This window comes from Sorex fumeus, unplaced genomic scaffold (genome assembly GCF_029834395.1).
Source record: "Sorex fumeus unplaced genomic scaffold, SorFum_2.1 ptg000265l, whole genome shotgun sequence".
NCBI lineage: Eukaryota > Metazoa > Chordata > Mammalia > Eulipotyphla > Soricidae > Sorex > Sorex fumeus.
Window position 1 is genome coordinate 42,126,965 of NW_026606322.1, and position 22,971 is coordinate 42,149,935.

Sequence of the window (22,971 nt, forward strand, 5' to 3'; positions counted from 1 at the left end):
ATTGAAGCCCTAGCCAATAAGGGCATTCAAGCCCAATACATCAGGATCCTCCGTGAGCTGTATTGCGGATTCACTACCAGGATCTCACCATTCTACAAAGAAGTGATCGTTGATGTCAAGAGAGGGGTGCGGCAGGGTGATACCATTTCACCAAAACTCTTCAGTGCCACCCTCGAGAACATCATGCGACGACTGGAATGGGAAGGAATGGGAGTGAAGATAGATGGTCGGCAACTACACCACCTCCGCTTTGCTGATGACATTGTTTTAATAACACCAAACATCAGCCAAGCGGCACAAATGCTGGCCGACTTTGACCGTGAGTGTGGAAAGGTAGGACTACAGCTGAATCTTACGAAGACAATGTTTATGAGAAACAGCCTTGTTCCTGACGCCCCATTCGCTCTCAATGGAACGACCATCTCAGAATGCAACAGCTATGTGTACCTAGGTCGAGAGGTCAACATGACAAATGACCTGGCACCCGAGCTGCGCAGGAGGAAGAGAGCGGCTTGGAACGCCTTCAAGAACGTCGAAGAAATAGCTAAGAGGACGAAGAACCTCCGGCTCCGGGCACATCTCTTTGATTCCACTGTTCTTCCTGCATTAACATATGCCTCAGAGACCTGGGCCCTACGCAAACAAGATGAGAACGCCATTCAGGTCTCCCAAAGAAGAATAGAAAGAGCTATGCTTGGAATATCACGTTTCACTCAAATGAGAGAACGAATCCGGAGTTCTGACATCCATCGACGATCAAGGATCAGGGACGCTGTCTCATTTGCCAAGGTGTCGAAAATCAGATGGGCTGGTCACGTAATGAGATTTAAAGACGACCGTTGGACTAGAGCTGTTACTGATTGGATCCCATAGGATGTCAAGAGACCGCGTGGCCGCCCACCTACCAGATGGTCAGACTTCTTTGTCAAGGTCATGAACGATCGATTTGAGGCCCTCCATGTTCCCGGAGCGAAGAGATGCCATTGGGCTACACTAGCACGCGACAGGGACAAATGGAGACGTTACTGGCGCCCGCTCGAGCAAATCGACGACTAACGGGAAGTTAAGTGATTAAGTGATTAAGTGAAAACATACAAATTCAAGTTGTAATCTTGATGGTTGCAAAAATTAACAGGTAGCTTCTTTGCAAAAAACAGGAACAGGAGAGGGAAAGATAGTAGAAGGGGCAGGGCACTGGCCTTGCACATGGCCAAAATGGGCTTGATCCGCCTAGAGTGATGCCTGAATGTAGTGCCAGAGCCAGGAGTAAACCCAGAGCACAGGTAAATTTGGCCCCGCCCGAGCCAAAAAAAAAAAATGTTAGGAATAGACTCAAATTAGATTATCTAGTTTGCCTAGTGCTCAACCCCGATTCGATCATTCTCATGGATCTGGTCAGTTTGCATGTCTAATACAGTTTCTACTGAAGCTAATACTTTCTGATTGTTTTTGAAAATCATTGTTCATGGAGTCAGTAACAGAAAACTGCCTAGATGACTGCCCAACGTATGTAATCCTTCAGCAACATGAAGAATACATGGAACATGATAGGAAGGAAATTGTTTCTGTCTTCCATTCTAGATTCTGTGATTAGTCTAATAAAACTAAACTAAAACAGATGAATAGAATAAAACCTAATGCAATTCTATATACATCAGAGCCTCATTTTGATAAAAAGAAACTCCAAAAAAATAGAACAAGTGCAGTTTTGTGTTATTCTGTGCTAAGGAGAGGAGGGTAAGGACCTGGGGTTTGAAAGAGAGGGAAGATGATAGGAATAAATTTTTGGTAAACAGATATTTTCCATGCAGATAAAGCTATCTGATAAAGAGTTTTTATTTATGGTATGTTCTCTTCCTGGTGCAGGCCCTCATCTAAATTCTTTCAGGCAGTTAAGGAAGAGATAAAAAGTTTTTCCCTGAATCTGCTGTATCTTCTTTGCCTTCAGCACAAAACAGCCCCTTTGTCCAAATGGAATATGTTGAGATATGAATACTGCTTCACTTTATCAAAACAATCAATAAAGGAGAAAATTAAAAAAAATTTGAAGAGTAACTAAGACCCACCAACTTTATTCTTGCAGCAAAGATATAGACACATTTGCCATCTACATTTTCTTATGCTAACTGCAGACATAGGAAATGTACCTAGATCAGTTTTATTATATCCAATGGGCATTCTTGATATTTTTCAAAACCAAGATTAGTATGATGAATTATAATTCCTTTTGAACTGTTAGTGCTTACTTAAAAAAATTCCCTGCTAACTTTGAAGACATAGTTTCTTATCTAACAATAATAATAAATTTTCCATTGTTAAATAAATTTCAAATTTTATTAAAAGAATTACTATCACTTGGGATTCTTGACGTTATCTGTATAACAAAATAGAAGTGCAGGATGCTAAACTATGGGGCATGAAATATATCCACCATTTTTCCTCTCTGGTCAGTTGATGAAAGAGACTAGAGGCTCATTTTGTTTTATATAAGAATGATGCTTTACCAGAAAGAGAGAAGTATTATCATCTACCTAGTTCTTTTACTCTTATTTATTGCACATAATTGGTGAGAGTGCTTCTTGGAAATTCCCTATATACAGATAGAAAAAAGGTCAGTGGTGACTACAAGGGACAATGAGCTTTCTTTTGGAGATTCAATGGATTAGTTCTCTATGCTACTGAAAAGAAATTTAAAAGAGCCATATAATCTCCCTGATAAATCAACTATAACAGGAAAATAGAACCCAGAACATTTTTATCAAAAGTTTTTATTTACATTTATTATGGGAGTGAGGGTCACATCCTCAGAGCTCATTCTTTTTTCTTTTTTAAAAATTTTTTAATTTTTAATTTAATTTTTTTTAATGAATCACGATGAGGTACAGTAACAGACTTAGAAACTTTCGTGCTTACATTTCAGTCGTACAATGACCAAGTACCCATCTCTCCACCAGAGGCCATTCTCCACCACCAATGATCCCAGTATCCCTCCCACCACCCCCACTCCATTCACCCCATCCACCCCCACACCACCTCACTTCTGTGGCAGGGCATTCCCATTTGCTCAGAGCTCATTCTTAACTCTGTGCTTAGGGATGACTCTTAGGCATGCCAGGGGCATATATAGGGTGCCAAATCAGGATCAGTCACACACAAAACAAATAACTTTAATACTCTCTCCAGCCCCCAAAGTCATAATTTTATATGAAGATTAAAATTTATAATAAATAAAGGTCAGGAAAAAAGATTAAGAATTGAACTTCTCAAATTCTCTCCCAGCTGAGCCTTTGGAAAAAGAGGCAGGATACCAAAAGAAATCTTCAATTAAGGCTCACAGTTGAGAGCTAAGATATAACACATTTTCAGCAAAAAGAAAGCCTAGGAGCTTAATGCATTGTCACATGAAGGTGTTGCTTTCTTCATCTTACATTTCCTCACCTGTGAACACTTACAGGTTCAGTCTATACACTTCTTTTAGAGCGATTTCATGTGTCTGGCTTTAAATTAGAGCCTTTTAAGCTTTGAAATTAAATATCAAAAATAAAGCAATGTTTAGACAGCTAAATATTGAGTCCTTTTATAGTGTGTTCGTAGGCAATATATACTTTTTAAAAGATTAATTTATGTTCAATAAAGAGCTTAACAAATTATGGTTGCAGCAAATAAATTCTATGAGACACTTATTGAAATAGATCATTATGAAAATTTGCAAAACTTCAGAAAAGGCTAGTGAAAAAAACAGATAAAACAAATGCTTTGTATTTACTGATTTTAACTTTGTTAAAAATATATTAACTTACAAATAAAACAGGGACAATATGCAGAAATAAATCTTGCATTCAATGATCTTGTGTATAATTGTCCTACTGATTTTATTATATTTTTGATAACAAGCTACTTTGTTCCATATTAAAATGTTAATTTCTTTATATTGATATCCATAGTGTTCCCTCAGCATGTACAACATTAACTACTTAGAAATTTCACTATGGATGGTCCTTTGTTTATGCTTTTGCATTATATGTACTTTTTTCACCAATAGAAATGAAAACTCATCAACACCAGTTATCTCTACTGGAGATGGACCATTTGTAACATTAAGCCCAGCACCTAATGGCAATTTATTGCTAACACCAAGGTGAGTCTCTAAATCTGTTCTTGCATTTATTATGTATGGCTTGGAAAGTAGGCTATTGAATCTGGTTAGGCTGTAATTCTAATGTATAATCTTGAAAACTATTTAACATTTTATTCTTCATGTAAACTCAAATACTATCTTATCCAATATGTGTGGAAAGAGAATCAAATAAGACTGAGATATATACTTCTAGCACAGTCACACCGATTCAGCATACTGATACTGATTCTTTATCCTTTTTATTCTGCTCCCTGATTCCAAAGTTAATCTTCTCAAAGAAACTCTACCAGTGGGATAAACAGGGCCAAGGGCTTGGGATAAATAGGTCTCATGTTGATCTGACAATAAGAACAACGTAAATTACCATTAAGGCAGAGATAAAAGTGGGTAAGAATTAGTGATATTATTTTTCTTTTCATAAATAAAATGTGAATTTAAGTGAAAATTTTCAGACTTGCACTCATGCATACATAACCCTGTTTGCTTTTAAATAATTGTCACAGAGAAAGTAATATGGGTAAGGTCTTTTAAGACACTAGTAAGTCTGGGTTTGATCCCCAACACTGCATAGGGTCCCTGAAACTTGAAGTCACCCCTGAGTGCAGAGCCAGGAGCAAGTGCTGAGTACTGCAGGGTGTGTGTGATCTGAAAACAAAAATGAGCAATAACTTTTCCTAAGTCAGTAACAATTGGATTAGGAAATATTTTCTAGCATGTTTTAACTTAGATGATGTTTTAGCTTAGATTATATCATTTCTCTTGCTTTGAAATTAATGGAATTTTTTGGTTGAAATTGGGTTTTGAATTTTTCAGTCCCATTAAAGTCCAGCTGTGGGTGACAAAAAGAAGCTGCATCTACAGACAAGAATTTAAGAAATTGCTGGTGCATCAGCTTGTAGTTTTTTGTTTCACTGTATCACTGTATTACTGTCATCCCGGTGTCCATCAATTTACTCGAGTGGGCTCCAGTTACATCTCTATTCGTCTCAGCCCTGAGATATGAGCAGCCTCTCCTTACTCGTCTTTCCCAATGATTGGAGGCTCTTACAGGGTCAAGGGAATGAGACCCATTATAGATACTCGTTTTGGTATATTGAATATGACACGGGTAACTTGCCAGGCTCTGCCTTTTTTTTGTTTAACATATGTAATCATGTAAGATTTAATTGTATAATTATTCAAGTCTTCATAAAAAGTTAGTTTTTATGAGTTTAACCAATAAAGCAAATTGTAAAAGAATATTTTTAGTACCCAAACACTTTGCCATTAAATGTTTTATCTGAATGTTTACTGGTGCATGACTGATATCATTAGTCATTAGGAAGGAAGCAAAACCAGTGAAAAAGCGACTTATAAGTTCCTTCCAATATTCATGTTACAACTGTAAGTCTTGAAGAGTTTGAGTATTGAGAATATTTTATTTACACATTAGAAGTATTAAAAGTGGATGAAAGGACTGGAAAGATAGTGTAGTAGATACAGTGCTTGCCTTCCAGGAAGCTGACCAGGGTTCCGTCTCCAGGACTCTAGATGGTCCCTCAACTCCTGCCAACAGTGATTCCTGAGTGTAGAACTGCCAGGGGAAGCTCAGAAGCAAACAAAAAATATATAAATAAAATTAAAATGGTAAAGAAAAAAATAATATAAAATGTGGACAAACATCTTAGTTATGCGTATATTTCAAACCATAGCTGGGATATTTCCTACTTATCAAAAAATGTCCGTATTCTATACTTTGATGTCCTTATAATAAGTATGTTCATGTTCTTTTAAAGAGATAATCTCTTCTTTGATGTGCTACATTATACTGTGTTTGAAGAAAATTGTGTGTATTATATGTTTTTGTGTGTGTGTGTGTGTGTATGTGTGTTTAATGTGACCAGTCTCTTCAGTTTCACATTAGGAAATAGTAAGAGAAATCCTTTAGTTCCTTGTATTACACTGATCTCTAGTGGTTGGTAAGTATAAAACATTTTTGAGACAATTTTTCTTTGTTAAAGTTTTAATTTAAAATAGAATTTGGGGCATTGTGGAAAAAGGTTGCTTTTCAAATGTTTAAATAGGCGGTGAGTTTTTTAATTATTTATGCCTACACTTTCTTTTTATGTGTATCTATGTACGTGTCTGCTTCTTTAGAAAGTAGGACCTGTGATTCATTCATTATTGAATTCCCTGAATTCAATTCACATCTTCACATACAGTTAGGTATTGTAGAAATTCTGAAACATAGTCTGCCTAAAAGGATGATAAAATCAAAAGTTAGTTCAAACAATCTCACAAAGACTATTATTTGGCAAGCACATGATGTTCAAGCACAACAAAAATTTATTGCAAATGATTTTTACTTCTCATAAAATTCCAATAAACATGCACTTATTTTACTGGTGAAATTTTTTTTTCAATACTGAGTCTTAAGTATTGAGCAACTTATCCAATATTACACACAAAGAGTAAGTGGCAAAGATAAGGTTGCAAAGTCAGCTCTATTCATCTTTAGACTAAGATTTTTTTTTAGTTTCCCTGAAGTTCATGCATTGATAGATTTAAAATCCTTTGTTTAATATGGGGTAATAAACTCTATTGCATTAACATGTAAGAAGTACACTTTCTGAAACATAAATGTTCTTTTATTACAGTAAAGAGTGTTCACAGAATTCAGTGATTCTATTACAATGTAACCATAAACGTAAGTAAATACTTTGCCATAGTCACCTTTAGATCTTTAAATTTCCAGAATCTAAAGTGTAGTGTACATAAGAATCATAAAATTTAATCCTATGGTAGCTCTGTTACCTAAGTATCCATAAAAACTTAAAAATAAATAAAATTGTATTTGAAAGAAATTAACTTAAATTCTAGAGCCTGCATGTCACCCTAAGTTTCTTTGTAGTTATCCACTCAGTATTTATGATCAGAGAAATCCGCCAAAGTAAAACAGATGTTCTTTCTTTAATTATTTTAATAGCTTGTGGGAAAAGAATGGTGGGTCAAGAAACCGGTCCCAAGATTGTTGGAGGAAATGATGCAAAAGAAGGAGCCTGGCCGTGGCTCGTAGCTCTGTATTATAATGACAGACTGCTCTGCGGCGCTTCTCTTGTCAGCAATGAGTGGCTGGTGTCTGCTGCCCACTGCCTGTACGGGTGAGTGTGACGTCACAGCGCCCCTTAGTGAGATGCCCTATTTCTAGCCTACTCAGAAGCCATTGTTTAGGGGAAAGTTCCTTCCATTTATGACATAAATCTTTCCAATCATTTTCCCATTACAATTATGTATAAATTAAAGTTCAATTAAGAATCGTTCTTCATCCATTACAGAGTCATACCAAATATTCCATTCCTTCCACATATAAAAATAGAAAAATTAACTTATCCATGGGTAAGCATTATGAGGTAAAATGAGAAATGTATAAATTGTGCTAGACATATTTTAATTAGATCAATGTGATCAATAATTTTTTTTAAATAACAAAACCCTTTATAGATAGCCTTCTGGTTCTATGCATTTGAAATAGCTAAACTACAGCCTCTTCCTCATCTCTGAAACACTGGTGTGTGTGTGTGTGTGTGTGTGTGTTTTATTTTTTATTTTTTTTATTTATTTATTTATTTATTTATATTTTTTTCCCTTTATTTTATTTAATTTTTTTTTTACAGTTGTAGATTTACAATTTTTTGTGCTTTGGTTTCAATTATACAATGATCAGATACCCATCCCTCCACCAGTGCCCATTTTCCACCACCATGGATAATATCCCTCCCACCCCCATCCCCCCATCCCCCCCTGTCTCTGTGGCAGGGCAATCCCCTGTGTTCTCTCTCTCCTTTTGGGTGTTGTGGTCTGCAAAAGAGGCATTGAGTGGCAAACATGTTCAGTCCATAGTCTACTTTTTTTTTTTCACTACTTTTTTTTTTTCCCTTTATTTTATTTTATTTTTTTTAAAGTTGTAGATTTACAATTTTTTGTGCTTTGGTTTCAATTATACAATGATCAGATACCCATCCCTCCACCAGTGCCCATTTTCCACCACCATGGATAATATCCCTCCCACCCCCATCCCCCCATCCCCCCTGTCTCTGTGGCAGGGCAATCCCCTGTGTTCTCTCTCTCCTTTTGGGTGTTGTGGTCTGCAAAAGAGGCATTGAGTGGCAAACATGTTCAGTCCATAGTCTACTTTCTACATGCATCTCCCCTCCTGGGAGGATCCTCCAAACATCCTTTATTTGGTGCTCCCTTCTCTATCTGAACAGCCCTTTCCTCTAGGATACCCGGCTGGCCTCTAAGTTATGGAGTAATCCTCCTGGTGCTGATCTCAGCTATTCTTGGGTATTAATCTCATACTTTGTTACTTTATATCCCCCAGATGAATGCAATCTTTCTATGTCTATCCCTCTCTTTCTGACTCATTTCGCTTAGCATGATACTTTCCATATTGTACCACTTGTATGTAAATTTCATGACTTCATCTTTTCTAACAGCTACATTGTACTCCATTGTGTAGATGTACCAAAGTTTCTTTAACCAGTCATCTGTTCTTGGGCATTCAGGTTTCTTCCAGTTTCTGGCTATTGTAAAGAGTGCTGCAATGAACAAACAAGTGCAGATGTCACTTCGACTATACATTTTTGCCGCTCTGGGATATATTCCCAGGACTGGTATTGCTGGGTCAAATGGGAGCTCAATTTCTAATTTTTTGAGAATCGTCCATACTGTTTTCCAGAAGGGCTGAACCAGTGGACATTCCCACCAACAGTGAAGGAGTGTCCCTTTCTCGCCACATCCACGCCAGCATCGGTTGCTTTTGTTCTTTTGAATGTGGGCCAGTCTGTGAGGTGTGAGATGGTATCTCATTGTGGTTTTGATCTGCATCTCCTTGATGATTAATGATGTAGAGCATTTTCTCATGTGCTTTTTTGCCATTCGGATTCGGATTTCTGCACCTCCAAAGAAACAGTGACCAAAATACAAAGACAGTCTACAGAATGGGAAAGGATATTCACCGAATACACATCTGACAAGGGGTTGATATCCAGGATATACAAAATACTGGTTAAACTCCACAAGAAGAAAACATCCAACCCCATCCAAAAATGGGGCAATGAAATGAACAGAAACTTTCTCAAAGAAGAAATCCGAATGGCAAAAAAGCACGTGTGTTTTATTTTTTGATCCACATCTGGCAGTCCTAAATCTTTGTTCCTGGCTCTGTGTTAAGGACCTCTCTACCTGGCTGTGCTCTGGACCATACATGGTGCTAGGGATTAAACCTGGGCCAGCTGGAAGAAAAGCAAGTGCCCTACCCACTTCATTATTGCTCTGAGCTAAAGGGATTTTTGTTGTTTTGTTCTATTTTGTTTTACTTTGCAACCCAGTTGCAAGTCTATTAATCTTTTCTTTTTTTTGTCCGTGTTTATGTACACAAAGTGATTACACAAGTGCCAAAGATTGTTCTTATGTCACTTTCATCAGTCTCTTCCCTCTATTTTCCCATTCACCTCCCCTCATCACTGTGAAAAAGTGTTTGTAGTTTGATGTGTTCCCATTTGTTTATTTTTTCTTTTGTCTATAGCGACATTTTTTAAAATTTTTTATTAGTGAGACACCATGAGTGCAGAGATATTTTTATGAGTGGAGACAAACACTGGCTAGAGTGATAGCACAGCGGTAGGGTGTTTGCCTTGCATACAGCCAACATGGCCGACCCGAGTTCGATTCCTCTGCCCCTCTCGGAGAGCCCGGCAAGCTACCGAGAGTATATCTCGCCCGCATGGCAGAGCCTGGCAAGCTCCCCGTGACGTATTCGATATGCCAAACACAGTAACAACAAAGTCTCCAATGGAGACGTTACTGGGCCCGCTCGAGCAAATCGATGATCAACGGGAGGGCCTTTACCTTTACCTTTACCTTAGTCTTCTATCATGGAGTAGTTCCTAGGAACTCAGGATTTTTTCTTCTGTGATATGTGTTAATACAAGTAAGTTAATTTGAACTACTATATATTTGGAAATTCTTCAATTTTGCTCATATCTTAGACTTGATATAATCCCTGTCTTTGAGAACTTTTTTCATTTCTGAAAAAAATGGTATACTCTGAGTGCATTTTAGGGCATCCTCAACTGTGTATTTAATAAAGGGTTGCAGCACTCTCTCTCTCTTGCTGCCCAGATTCAGTGGTCTTGGCCACTTCCCCCACCCGGGGAGACCAATGATGATGGGCAGGCAAAGGAGGGAAGGAGTGTCAGGCTGGTTGGTCTCAATTGCAGTTTGTTCCAATCTCCTCTTCGTTCTCCCCTGATTCTCCTCCTGCTTCTGCCTCTCCTGGTCCCCCTCATATTCCTCTTGGGTCCTACTCCTTCAGCCTTCTCCTTCCTGCTTTTGTCTCCCTCTCTACTTCATTTTTCTTCTGCCTCCTCCAGCCCACTCTTACAGCTTTAGTTAAATCCCAAAGCAATTGGGGTTTACACATAGGTGTGGTCACAATCAACAGAGGTAAAGTCCTTCCCTCAGGGTAAGCTTCTTCTAGGACAGATTCTCTTTCAGCAGGACGACCCACCCAAGAGCGGAATCCCATGGGTTTGTTTCTCCTCTTCTTATCCAACAAACATATGAACATTCATAATATTAGTCATATTTTATTGATACAAGAGGGATACATTAAGTTTATAGGATTGCTCTTCCAAGTCCATCTTGCTATACAGATCTCAAAATATGGTGCCCTGCCAGATTAGTCTTTCCTAACTCTAGCAGGGTCCTAATCTCGCTGTTACTTTTGGATCAGGACAGCATTCATCCATGACTATGCTCTTAACTTATAGTTAAGTATTGTGGCACTTTGGCCTCGCCCATTTTGATGCCAGGGTATCTCACAGCTTGCCCTGGGTTCATTCTGTCCCTCGTCGAGACCCTGTTTTTGGGCTGCTAGGATCTGAGGAAAACTGAGGCTTATGTCAAGAAAGCAGATGCTCAGAAGTGAAAATTATTTGAAGTCAATTTACTCCCAAGTTACAAAAGCATAATATTGACTGTCTACCTGTGTCTATACAAAAAGGAAATTGCTTTAAACTATGCAAAAGACATAAGGAGAGGGGAAAGGCAACAATTAACTTGCAATACAAGTTCAGTGTCCTTAGAAGGGTCTGACCTCACAAGTTAACAGAGTCTGATTAGGGGGAAAAGGTGATAGACTTGTTGGGGAAGAGAGCACAGAGAATTTACAGATAAGCATAAAGGAATGGGAGTGACTCAGGAGCACTGTGATGGGTGTAACCCGATAAACGTAAGTTCCCTGTGGCAAGGGAGAAAGGACAAATCAACATTATCCTACACTGAACCTTATCTGAGCCTCAGTTTAATTATTTTTTAGAGAAAACTCCATTTTGATTTAACTCATTTTAGTTCCTATGGGAGAAGGTGTTGGTAGTGTTAGGGATTGAACCCAGAGACTCAGACATATTTAGCTCTATTGCTATGGTAAGAGAGAGATAAAGGCCCTCCCGTTGATCGTCGATTTGCTCGAGCAGGCCCAGTAACGTCTCCATTGGAGACTTTGTTGTTACTGTGTCTGGCATATCGAATACTCTCTGTAGCTTGCTGGGCTCTCCGAGAGGGGCGGAGGAATCGAACTCGGGTCGGCCATGTTGGCCACTTGTAAGGCGAACGCCCTACCCGCTGTGCTATCGCTCCAGCTCCTGGTCCTTTGGATCATTCTAAGAACTCAAAATGCTATTTAGACTTAAAATAAATTACTATAGACTACAATAAATCTTCTCTCTTTTCATATTTACTGATGTTGTTTGTCTCTGGTAGTACTGTTTTTGCTGATTAAGCTTGGCAGACTTCTATATGTGCTTTCCTTTCTGATTTTCTAGTGTCTTGCTGTACAAGGGACGAGGAGGGAGGTAACCTGGAACATGCTGAAGAATTAGGCTGGGGTTGCTTCCTTTCTTTTCTGTCTACCTTAACCAGTGACAGGAAAAATATATCCAGGTGTAATTTGTCCAGTAGATTTGTCGCTTCAGAAGCTTTGGTATAGGCCCTTCGATATAATGTAGGCTGGGTATGGTGACTCCTGGGACTTGGCCATTAGGGTTCTGCCTCCTGTTCCTAATAGGCCCATTCATGTCAGCAGAAGGCAGGCCTTATCTGGAATAGAATAATTTCTCTATAGTTTCTAGATTTTTAAGTCAACACTTAGGATAAAAAGCATTTTAGGAATTAATGTAGGTGGAGAAAGAGTATATGAAAATTCTGGGGTATGGTAACATTTAGATTTTTAGAATAAGAGAATAATAATGAGGAAGAAAAGAGAATAAAGTAATCAGGAAGTCACATGTCTGTGAACATTTCTAGAGTAAAGGAGTTCAAACAGTTTTCCTAATTGTCTAGAATAATGTCCCTGGTAAAATAAGTATTATTAATTTATTCCTGAAAATAAGTACTTAGTTTTGTTTCTTAAACTTGAATAAATTCATATATATATGAATTCATATATATGTCACATTTAATAATAATATTACCAAAGGACAGATAAAAATATATATATATACCTTAAAGATTTTTCTCCTTATCGATAGAAATAAGAATGATTACAGGTATAAAACTCTTGTTATATAAAAGAAAAATGAAAAGACCCAATCATCCTTTCTTCTTCTATAATCAACCTTTAAAGACTTATGCTAACCAGTTTTTTGTTTAATTAAATTCATGTTTCCTCATTTACTTACTAATTAGGATAGTTTTATGATGCTCAGTTTGTTTGAATTGGCCAATGTTATTCCACCTAATCTAGTTCCTTTCTTCTTTTAAAATTGGACCTGATATTATTAAAAACTTTTATTTTCTGATAATGTCATTGCATTTCAGAAGAATTCTAATTTTTACTTGCTTTGAAAATTGGAATTGGATATTCTCCTAGGAATTAGTTTTGGATTTGGTCAGAATAATAAAAACAAAATTCTATGGAAACCAAAGTACAGTGATAGTGATAAACATTGTGGGTAGCAGTGGGCAAACTTCACTAAAGTGTTAATAATAATATTATCAAAGGACAGATAAAAATATTTACAACTATGGGTCTCAACAATTTTTCTTTTAGTATATTATAGTATAACTTCATCTTAACAATTTTATATTTACTTTCTACCCTAGTGAAGGGCTGGAGCAATAACACAGAGGATAGGGCATTTGCCTTGCATGCGACCGATCCAGGTTCAATTCCTCTGCCCCTCTCAGAGAGCCGGGCAAGCTACAGAGAGTATCACGCCCACACAGCAAAGCCTGGCAAGCTATCCATGACGTATTTGATATGCCAAACACAGTAACAAGTCTCACAATGTAACTGGGCCTGCTCAAGCAAATCGATGAACAAGGGGAGGACAGTGACAGTGACAGTGACCCCAATGACAATCCCAATTACAAAATGTTATCCGTAGGTGCAGGCAGATAATGTTACTTACACACAAGCACATAGCAACATGGAGAAGCATAGCATCAGTTCATCTCACCTTGTGTAGCATCTTTGATGCAATTACCAAATGCCTGAAAGCTTTGAGGTTAAAAAGGTTTGCATCTAACCTAGTCTTCCCAGTAATACTGAGATTTTTTAGCTCTGCTGGACTAGAACCATTCCTACCTGTCTTCTGTACTATTGCTTTTCCTTACTTCACTAGAATGTAGATGTTTTGATGCTACAATATTTTTTTGAAAAAGAAAAATGCCCTCTCTTATCTCAAATTATTTTTGTCTCATCTATCAGGATCAGATGAATAGAAAAGCTAAGAGGCTTTTTGCATTATTCAGCATCCAGAGAAGGGTTGCAAAGCCTGGATTCCTAGATTCTACTTCAGTTTTTCCAATCAGAACTACTGTAGATAGAATCTAGGAGTATGAGGCCTGCTCTTCCAGTTCATGTTCTCCCTTGAACACATATCTTTGCTCATTATTTTTGTTCACTCTGGAGAAACCTGTGTTCTCATTTGAACACATATTCCCCTTTTTCTCTCCTCACATTTCTAAGTAATTTTTGTTTAATTGAAAACTATTTTAACTCACAAAAAAAGAAAAAGAATTTTCAGAAAATTTCTCGTGTGATTTATAAAATTTGAGACTTTCTTCTGCACTCATGAGTCTTTTTTCTGTTTTTTTCCCACAAAACATTTTCTTATTATAGTTTAAGTAATATGTTTAATGTAATCAATTACTGGAATTGATTACATTAAAAATTTTAACACCAATCCCACCATCATTACACCTTGCCACCACTATTATTTTGAAGTTTCCTGCATCCACTAAAGTCTGCCTAACAGGCAGATGCTAAATAATTTGTTTTGTACAGAAGTTATGAAATAGCTAATTTGGAGATGCTGGGGAGTGATAGCTGGAGCGATGGCACGGTGGGTGGGGCGATTGCCTTGCATGTGGCTGACCTGGTCAGCCCAGGTTTGATTCCACCGCCCCTCTCAGAGGGCCCGGCAAGCTAGCGGGAGTATCTCACCCACACGGCAAAGCCTAGCAAGCTACCCATGACGTATTCAATATGGCAAACACAGTAACAAGTCTCACAATGGAGACATCACTGGTGCCCGCTTGAGCAAATCAATGAACAACGGGAGGACAGTGCTACAGTGAATATGTTTAAGTAATAGTATGTTTAACTTTATAGCACATCACCATTTTGATTGTCCATGACCCTCCACCACTTCTTCTGTTATTTCTGGGCTACAAGTCTTTTTCCTTCTGAGAGAGTAAGCTGAAGTTAAAGTAGAATGTAGCAGCTCTAGGCACCCCGGGCTAGTGTTTTGCTTGTGCTTGGCAGCAAATTACACAGGTACAGTAAATATTATGGAACAAGACTGAAAAAGAGAAAAGTGCCATATGTTGGAGAAATATTTTCTTCCTTATAGTGCTACCTACAGATTTAAGAAAAGTAAAATCAGAAAAGGACTATTTTTTGTATAACATAATCACAGTTTGGTATAATCTATAATGTACCACATTGGCATTGCTGTATGTTATATTTAATTAAACCTGAGGATTAAATAATGTTTACTTAATCTTTATAGTTTGTAGTTCATGTATTTTTTTTACCAATAATCTTAAAATAATGAGAAGAAGTGGTGATTACTAAAGTTTTCTACCTCTGAGTTCTTTTATATCAGTAATTATATTTGGAGTTTGAAGATTCAGTACAGTATTTAAAGAAAAGACATGTCTTTGGAAGTATACTTAATTTTTTAAAATAGCATATTTTATCATTGATTTAAATCCAAAGCAAATGTACTCTATATAACTTTCTCAACTTCAAGTAATTTTTCTGAAAATTAAAATATTCAGAAGGCATTAAGGGAGACAAGTCTATTATTTTCCAATTAAATGTTTTCTATTAATTTCAAAATTGAATCTATAGAATGGACTCATACTAAGTAGAGCAAATTTAGTGATTATTATTCAAATGCTAGTCAAGTCATGTAATTAACACTATTTAGAGAGTTTATGTACATATCAATAATATACACATTAAGAAATGCATTAATATTGCAATGAATTATAATTTATATCATATAATATGTTAAAGGTAATTGCTATCTTGCAAACTGTAATAAGCAAAATTAAAAGCAACTAAGTCCAAAGAAGAAAATATACAGTATAGCAATTATAAAACTATTCTTCTTACACTGAAGCAAATAAATTCACTAAATATTGAGTGGAAATGTATAGGGTTCTTACTAAGAGAGAAGTGTATCTGTTAGTGTTCAGTCATAAAAGGAGCAGAGATCTAGTAGTAACCATGACCTTGGGAAGCATGTGAGAGAGAAAGAAATTGAAAGGTGGGACTTTAGGAAAGAGATCTCACTATCTTCCTCTCCTTGAGGGGACCACGGTAGGGAGGGAGCACCTGGGGTAGAGTAGGAATAAAGTCTAGACAGATTGTCATTATATCCATCTTGTCCAATGTGCTAATTCCTCCAATCTGGAGATAAAAGAGCAGGAAGGACCCTGGACAAGCAAAGGCTATCAACAGCACCATGGCACTAGGTCAGAAAGTTGTCTTCAGAGGTAGAGCTTTTGCTAACCTACTACAGAGATCAAATTTTGAGCAAGATCTGTGGAGGCAGTGGAGGCACAGGACAATTTGAAGATCTAGAAGGTACCACTCTATAATGGGGAAATGGTACCTTTGAGGTTATGATGTCTTTCTCACAAATTTTCAAAAAGGAAGGGAGTGACAGGAGATAATACAGCTCTTTGGGCATGCCTCTACCATGCAACCCACATGAGTTCAATCAACAGCACAACATGATCTCCCAACTATTTCTGGGTACAACTCTAAAGACACAAGATCATTCCTGACCTTTCTCACCCGAGCAGTACCAAATCCTCGAGAATGTACTTTGAAACGCCAGCATGGTTGAGAGAGAATTACCAAGGAGACCCAGGACCTCCTGAGCAAGCGTGTGAAGGCCCAGAAAAAAACAGAAGAAGGAAAAAAGGGGAAGAAGGAAGGAAGGAGGGAAGGAAAGGAGGAAGGAAGGAAGGAAGGAAGGAAGGAAGGAAGGAAGGAAGGAAGGAAGGAAGGAAGGAAGGAAGGAGAGAGAGAGAGTATGCAGAACCCTAGGTCTGCATCATTGTAAAGTGAACTTTAACCCATGTCCTGAGGTGTAGGGTAGCATTGGTTTGTCCTTTCTGCCTTGCCACAAGGATCTTTAAGTTTATGGGGTGCTCCCATAAACAGTGCTCCCATTCCTTTGTGTTATTTGTAAATTCTTTCTTTTTGATCTGTTGATTTGTAAATATTGCTTATCTCTTCTCCTTAAGTCCTTTGAATAGTTAGTTCAGAGCTATGTCCTTTTTGTATGGACACAAGACAGTTAATGCTATGCTTTGGAAACTTAGGAGTCAACTGACTCTGAATAATATTTACCTCTTGGACTTTTGTTCTCTCGACTTAAGCCTCAGTTTCCCTTACTTCCTAGCACCCCAAAAGCAGGATCCCGACGAGGGACTGGATGGAACCAGGGCAAACAGTGAGCTATATGCTAGCTTTGCATCGAAATAGGCCTAGCCAAAGTACCATACTGCTTAACTCTAAGTTAAGAGCATGGTCATGGACAAATTCTGTCATCATCCATAAAGTAATAACTAGATTCAGACCCTGCTAGCTTTAGGGATGATTAATCTGGCCTGAGTTCTGTAGTCTGAGTCTGTGACAAGATGTTCCCAAAGAGAGCCACCCTACAAGCTCAATGTGTCTCTGTGTCCATACACTGTCACTGTCCTCCTGTTGTTCATCGATTTGTTCGAGTGGGCCCAGTAACGTCTCCAATTTTTGAGACTTGATGTTACTGTGTTTGGCATATTGAATACCTCAGGGATAGCTTGCCAGGCTTTGCCTGTGTGAGAGAGATACTCTCGGTAGCTTGCCAGGCTCTCCTAGAGGGGAAGAGGAATCTAACCTGGCTTGGCTGGGTTGTCTGAGCAAGGCAAATGCCCTCCCACTGTGCTATTGCTCCAGCCCAAGAAGTAGAATTAAGATGTTAATTATGATGTTAATTAAGTTATTGGAATAAGGAGAAGAGAAATACCACTAGGTGGTGTTTCTGTGATTGAGCCTCATGGATCATCAGGAAGAGCTTTCTTATGTTGATTTTGCTACAGGACTGGGTGCAGTGTTGGCCCAGAGTGCTGGGAGCTGGGTAGAGAATTGGAGAGGAGAGAGAAGGCAGAACAGCAAGATGAGGTGCGGAGAGATGAGGGGGAGAGACAGGAAGAGTTGGGAATGAGGGGCAGTGTGAGACTAGAATGGGGGACTCAGAGAGACTGGAAGAGGCGCGTGGGGGAGAACGGAATAAACAGCACCTGATCAATCAATTGGCTTTGCCCTCTCTTTCTCCTCCATCTGCCCCATGGCAAGGGTTGTCTTGATGTCGGTGGGCCCCACTGGTGACTTATGTAAAGCAGGGAGGAGAAAGACGGTCACTTTCTCCCCACCCGCCTCTGCCACCCAGGACCCAGGGTTACTGGGTTCTTGTCTCGCCTCTTAGAAAGGAATTTCAAGAGTAGACAAGCAGTGAAGTAAATAGATTTTATTTGGAGGATTTTTAGGTGCAGAGGGGAGGGGGGAGGGAGAGAGAGAGAGAGAGAGAGAGAGAGAGAGAGAAAGTTGGGTACAAAAGCATGAAAGTACACATCTCAAGAGGGGAGATGCGGGCGACACATGTGCTCGGGCACCACATGTGCTCGGCCACATGGGCGCAAGCAGCACATGGGCTCAGGCAGCATATGCGTGCCCTTCCTTTGTTCCAGGTGGTCTTTATAGGGTTTCTCCAACCTGCCCCCACATGGGGCTTCTTCCCAAGTAAAAGTCCGTTGCTAACGAGGTTACCAGGGAGGTCCAAAAAGAGGAATTTCATGGGGAGGCCTATATCCTGAGGGTCTGCGGATGGTCTTATCAGGCCTTTGTTTTCTGTATCCACAAGGTGGGTCATTCCTAGAATTCTTCCTCCATGAAACTTTGTTTCATTGCAAAGGGCCTTTCCCTATCTACCTGCCTACATCAGTCTAAGCTGAGTAAGCAGTCAAGATCACCCCACTTCAACCACCACAACCCAGGAGGTGAGGGGGAGAGCCATCAGGGCTTCTCTAGCTGCCCAGAGACTATACCCTGAGGATTGTGTATGTGTGCATGTGTTTTAGTTTGTTTGGAGGCTACACCCAGCATTGTTCAGTGTTTATTCTGGGTTATACATTATTCGATCTTCCTGGCAGAGCTCAGGGTACCATACTGAGTATCAGGAACTGAACCTGGGTTGGCTACGTCCAAGGAAAGTGCCATACCCACTATACTAGCTTTGTGGCCCCTGATTTACTGATATTTTGAAAGAATAATCTTCAATTAAATTTGGTATGGAAAGAATTGTTTTGACAGAAAGATCTCTAGAAAGAAACCCAGGTATATGGAGAGTATCTTATACTTATTTTATATTATCTCCAGGAGAAATTTAAACCCAACTAATTGGAAGGCAGTCCTGGGGCTACATAAGACAACAAATATGACTTCTCCTCAAATAGTAACTCAGAGGATAGATCAAATTGTAATCAATCCACACTATAATAAAAGAACAAAGGACAGTGACATTGCCATGATGCACCTTGAATTTAAAGTGGATTATACAGGTAAGAAATATCACTTTTAGTCATATCACCTACTTAAATTAATTCAGAATACATGTTATATAGTGTCAATATCAATGCTCTATCCTTAAGAGTCGGATAATTTGTTATAGAAGTCATTCTAACTTAAATAAACTGAATAGGTAATAGAGAGAAATGTAGAAAATTACCTTCATGAAGCTATTTAAATCTGATTTTCAAAAAATGGGCCAGGAGAATAAAACTCTCTCAGTCCTCAGTAAATTTATAGTAAATTCAAAGAAGAAGCCAGGAGGGAAATAGGTCATATTATAATGTATGGCCTTTTGATTTTGAATGTAAAAAAAGGCAGACCCATCTGCCACAAAAGTCTTGAGTAGGACTAACTGAAAGAAGAAAATATTTTTAAGAGTAAAGTGAAGAATAATTAATTATCCATAAAACAAAGATTTTGTATTTTGTCGTTGAGGTCATATCGAGCAGTACTCAAGTCTTGCTTCTTGCTCTGTGTCAGGGATCACTCCTAGTGGGTACCTGATGTGGTGCCTTTGATCAAATTGGGTCCACTATGTGTGAGGCAAGCCCCTTGCCAGTTGAACTATATCTCTGGTCACGAGCGAAGCTTTAAGGATTTCAATAACATTAATAGAATGGCAGATAGAGAACTTCCTTCAAAATCGTTGGTCATATGCCAAAAGTATCACAGGGCAGTGAACTTCATCCTGAAGAGCTCTGAGAAACTACAGCCTTGCTCTGAAGTTGTTTTCAATCTCCAATTAGGAGAAAGCACTGCCATTCTTGTGCACCAGTGGAGTTTAGATTATACAAGTATTGAGGTATTTGTCAGAGAGGTACAGTTGTTCTTGGATCACCTTCTTTCTGGGATCCAACAATGGATAGTTTTCCTTTTTGCATATACCTAGTATCTTACATGTAGTTGATGTCTAATAAGTGCCAAATGTTTCGCTAATTGTTAGGGAAACTTTAATAGTCAATGACCAATATAAATACTTCCTTAAGTAGCCTGTATAAACAATCCCTAAAAGCTTTTTAATATGAAAGTAATTAGGAAAACATCAAAAAGCCTCAGAACACTTGCCTAAGTTTCTCTTAATTGATCCTGGAAACAAACTATATCAAGATTTTCATAGGATTAGAGGCATGTTCTGTTAAGTGGCAATATTATTTTAAAATAAAGTACAGTTGGTTGGCTTCAAAACTAAGACATTGTTTTCACTGTAAAATAATTAGATGACATAGAAAGTCCAAAGAGACCATGGGATCCGTTGTCAAAGATCATTGCTCTGAAATGTTCTTTCTCCAGGGATTTATGTGGAAGAAATTATTTAGCAGAATCAAGAAAAATAAGCTTTAATATGTTGAAAATTATTGGTTTTAAAAATGTGTTTAGATTTTTAAAATTTAATTGAATGTGTGTTTGTTCTTCTTCCCAGACTACATACAACCTATTTGTTTGCCAGACAAAAATCAAGTTTTTCTACCAGGAATAAATTGCTCTATTGCTGGCTGGGGTATGCTTATGCATCAAGGTAAATTTTCATACACTATACAAAGAAAATGATAATTAAAAAGCATGTAGTTTCCTTATTTTTTAAATATTATAACATGTTCTACAACTTTTAGGCTACAGTAAATTTATGCATTAGCTCTAAAAGGATTTTCTTGTATATTTGTATAAAGTATTTTTACAAATTATGTTGAACACATTAACAAAGTATAAAATTTACAAGGAAACTCAAATATCCTTGAAATTAAATATGCGTTTTAGTATTAACAATATGCTGATAGACACAAGTGTACTAAAAAGAACATGTACTAAAATGAACATAACCAACATATAAAAAACATTTTTTGTAAAGAGTATGCATAAAATTTTTTTCAGAATAATTTTTGAGACCAGAGAGATAGTGCAGTAGGTAGGGTGCTTGCCTTTTACTTGCTAACAGGGCTCAATTCTTGGCACAAAATATGCATCTCTCTACCACCAGGAGTAATCCCTGAGCACAGAGCCAAGAGAGTGAGCTCTGTTCACAAGATGTGAGCCTTACATCTCCCCCAAAGAAGTCTTATCGAAAGCTAAATTATTACTGTTATGTTTTCTAAATCAAAATTATATTAATCTATCAAGTAAAGCTCTCAAGTTTATATCTTCTTCCATGAGAAATTTCTTGCATCTTCTATGTACTGATTTACTTCTGAAAAGAATATGCATGTATGGCACAAATTTTACCTTGTAGACTACAAATTGTTTTACTGTATACTTATTGACAATATTTGATAACCACATTTTCCAAAGTTTGAAAAGATGCATATTAATACTTATAAATGTTATTTTTAAAATGCTTTCTAGTGCTTAATGCACTCATAATACAATCACAAGGCTCATGGGGATGGAAATATTAATGAGTTAGCTCATCTTGGGCAAATTTTTGACCATTCATTAACAGTTAATCAAAAGAAAAAGAAACTATAAACTTGTGGGCTATCCTGGCCTCTGAAGTCACAACAAATTATAGCCATGGAAATAAAAATTATTAATTGTATTTAAGATAAAAAATAAAAAGCACAAAGTCTTGCTTAGAGGTACATATCTCAGAAGCAAAACACTCAGTTAAAATGTCCTACATCTTCCAAAAGAAAGCATCAAGTTCACAGTCAAATTATTGCCTGATCAAACCAACAAAGATTCCTTATTGCAATTACATTAAGTTGCTGAAAATGCTTCATGCCTGCTAACCATAAAGTGTATTCAAGTCAGACTGCATATTTTTATTTTCTCCATTTGAAAAATGTCAAGATTTATTAAATCTGAAGTCTAAAATAAAATAGGATTCCCAGATAGATTTTTCTTCTCTGAGACATCAAACTAAAAGACATTTATGACTACATTGTAGTCTCTTCAACAACAAATTATCTACAAACAAAGTTTAAGACTCCTTATTCCTTAAGAATTTTTTTTAAGAACTGAGCAAATTTGGCCCTCATTGACTTATTGTTAGTAACTATGTCCCTTTAATTGATTTTAGAAAAGTCTGTAAAAGTGATATGGAGCCAAGAACCAAAGTCTCAGATCAATTTTATTTAGAAATAAAACACTAGGTTATGTCTAAATAACTTCTGGATGATGGCAATCTTAATAAAATTATATAAACTTTTTTTATGATTTCCAGTTACTTAAAATTATTTAATCCCAGAACTACATATCTCTTTGAGTTTACTAGACTAATAATTAGTTAGCTAGAAACATTGGAACATGTTATTTGCTAGAAGAAATAAAACTACATTATTCGATATATTGGAAAATTTAAAATTACAGATGGGGTTTGAGAAATAGTACACTAGATAAGGAACTTGCCTTGCATGTGGCAAATCAGAACCAGGAGTAAGCTCTGAACATTGCTGGGGGTGGCCCAATATTCACTGTATCACTATCATCCCGTTGTTCTGTCATCATGTTGTTTGTTGATTTACTTGAGCGGGTGCTGGTAACATTTCATTCATTCCAGCCCTGAGATTACAGCAGTCTCTCCTTACTCGCCTTTCCCAGTACTGGCCTATTGGAGGCTCTTTCAGGTGAGGGGAATGAGACCTGTTATAGTTACTGGTATAGGCATATCGAATATGGCACGGAAAGCTTGCCCGCTCTGCCTGTGTGGGCAGGATACTCT

General features: G+C 37.7%; 1 protein-coding gene across 1 annotated transcript in view; it reads left to right on the forward strand.

The window, feature by feature from the left end:
- Window positions 1–22,971, forward strand: part of TMPRSS15 (transmembrane serine protease 15) — a 132,772-nt gene that overhangs the window by 99,941 nt on the left and 9,860 nt on the right. Inside the window, exons 19-23 of the mRNA XM_056109423.1 lie at window positions 4,043–4,138; window positions 6,775–6,824; window positions 7,104–7,278; window positions 19,125–19,306; window positions 20,737–20,832. Of these exons, the coding sequence (XP_055965398.1) occupies window positions 4,043–4,138; window positions 6,775–6,824; window positions 7,104–7,278; window positions 19,125–19,306; window positions 20,737–20,832 (599 nt within the window). The remainder of the gene's footprint in view (window positions 1–4,042; window positions 4,139–6,774; window positions 6,825–7,103; window positions 7,279–19,124; window positions 19,307–20,736; window positions 20,833–22,971) is intronic.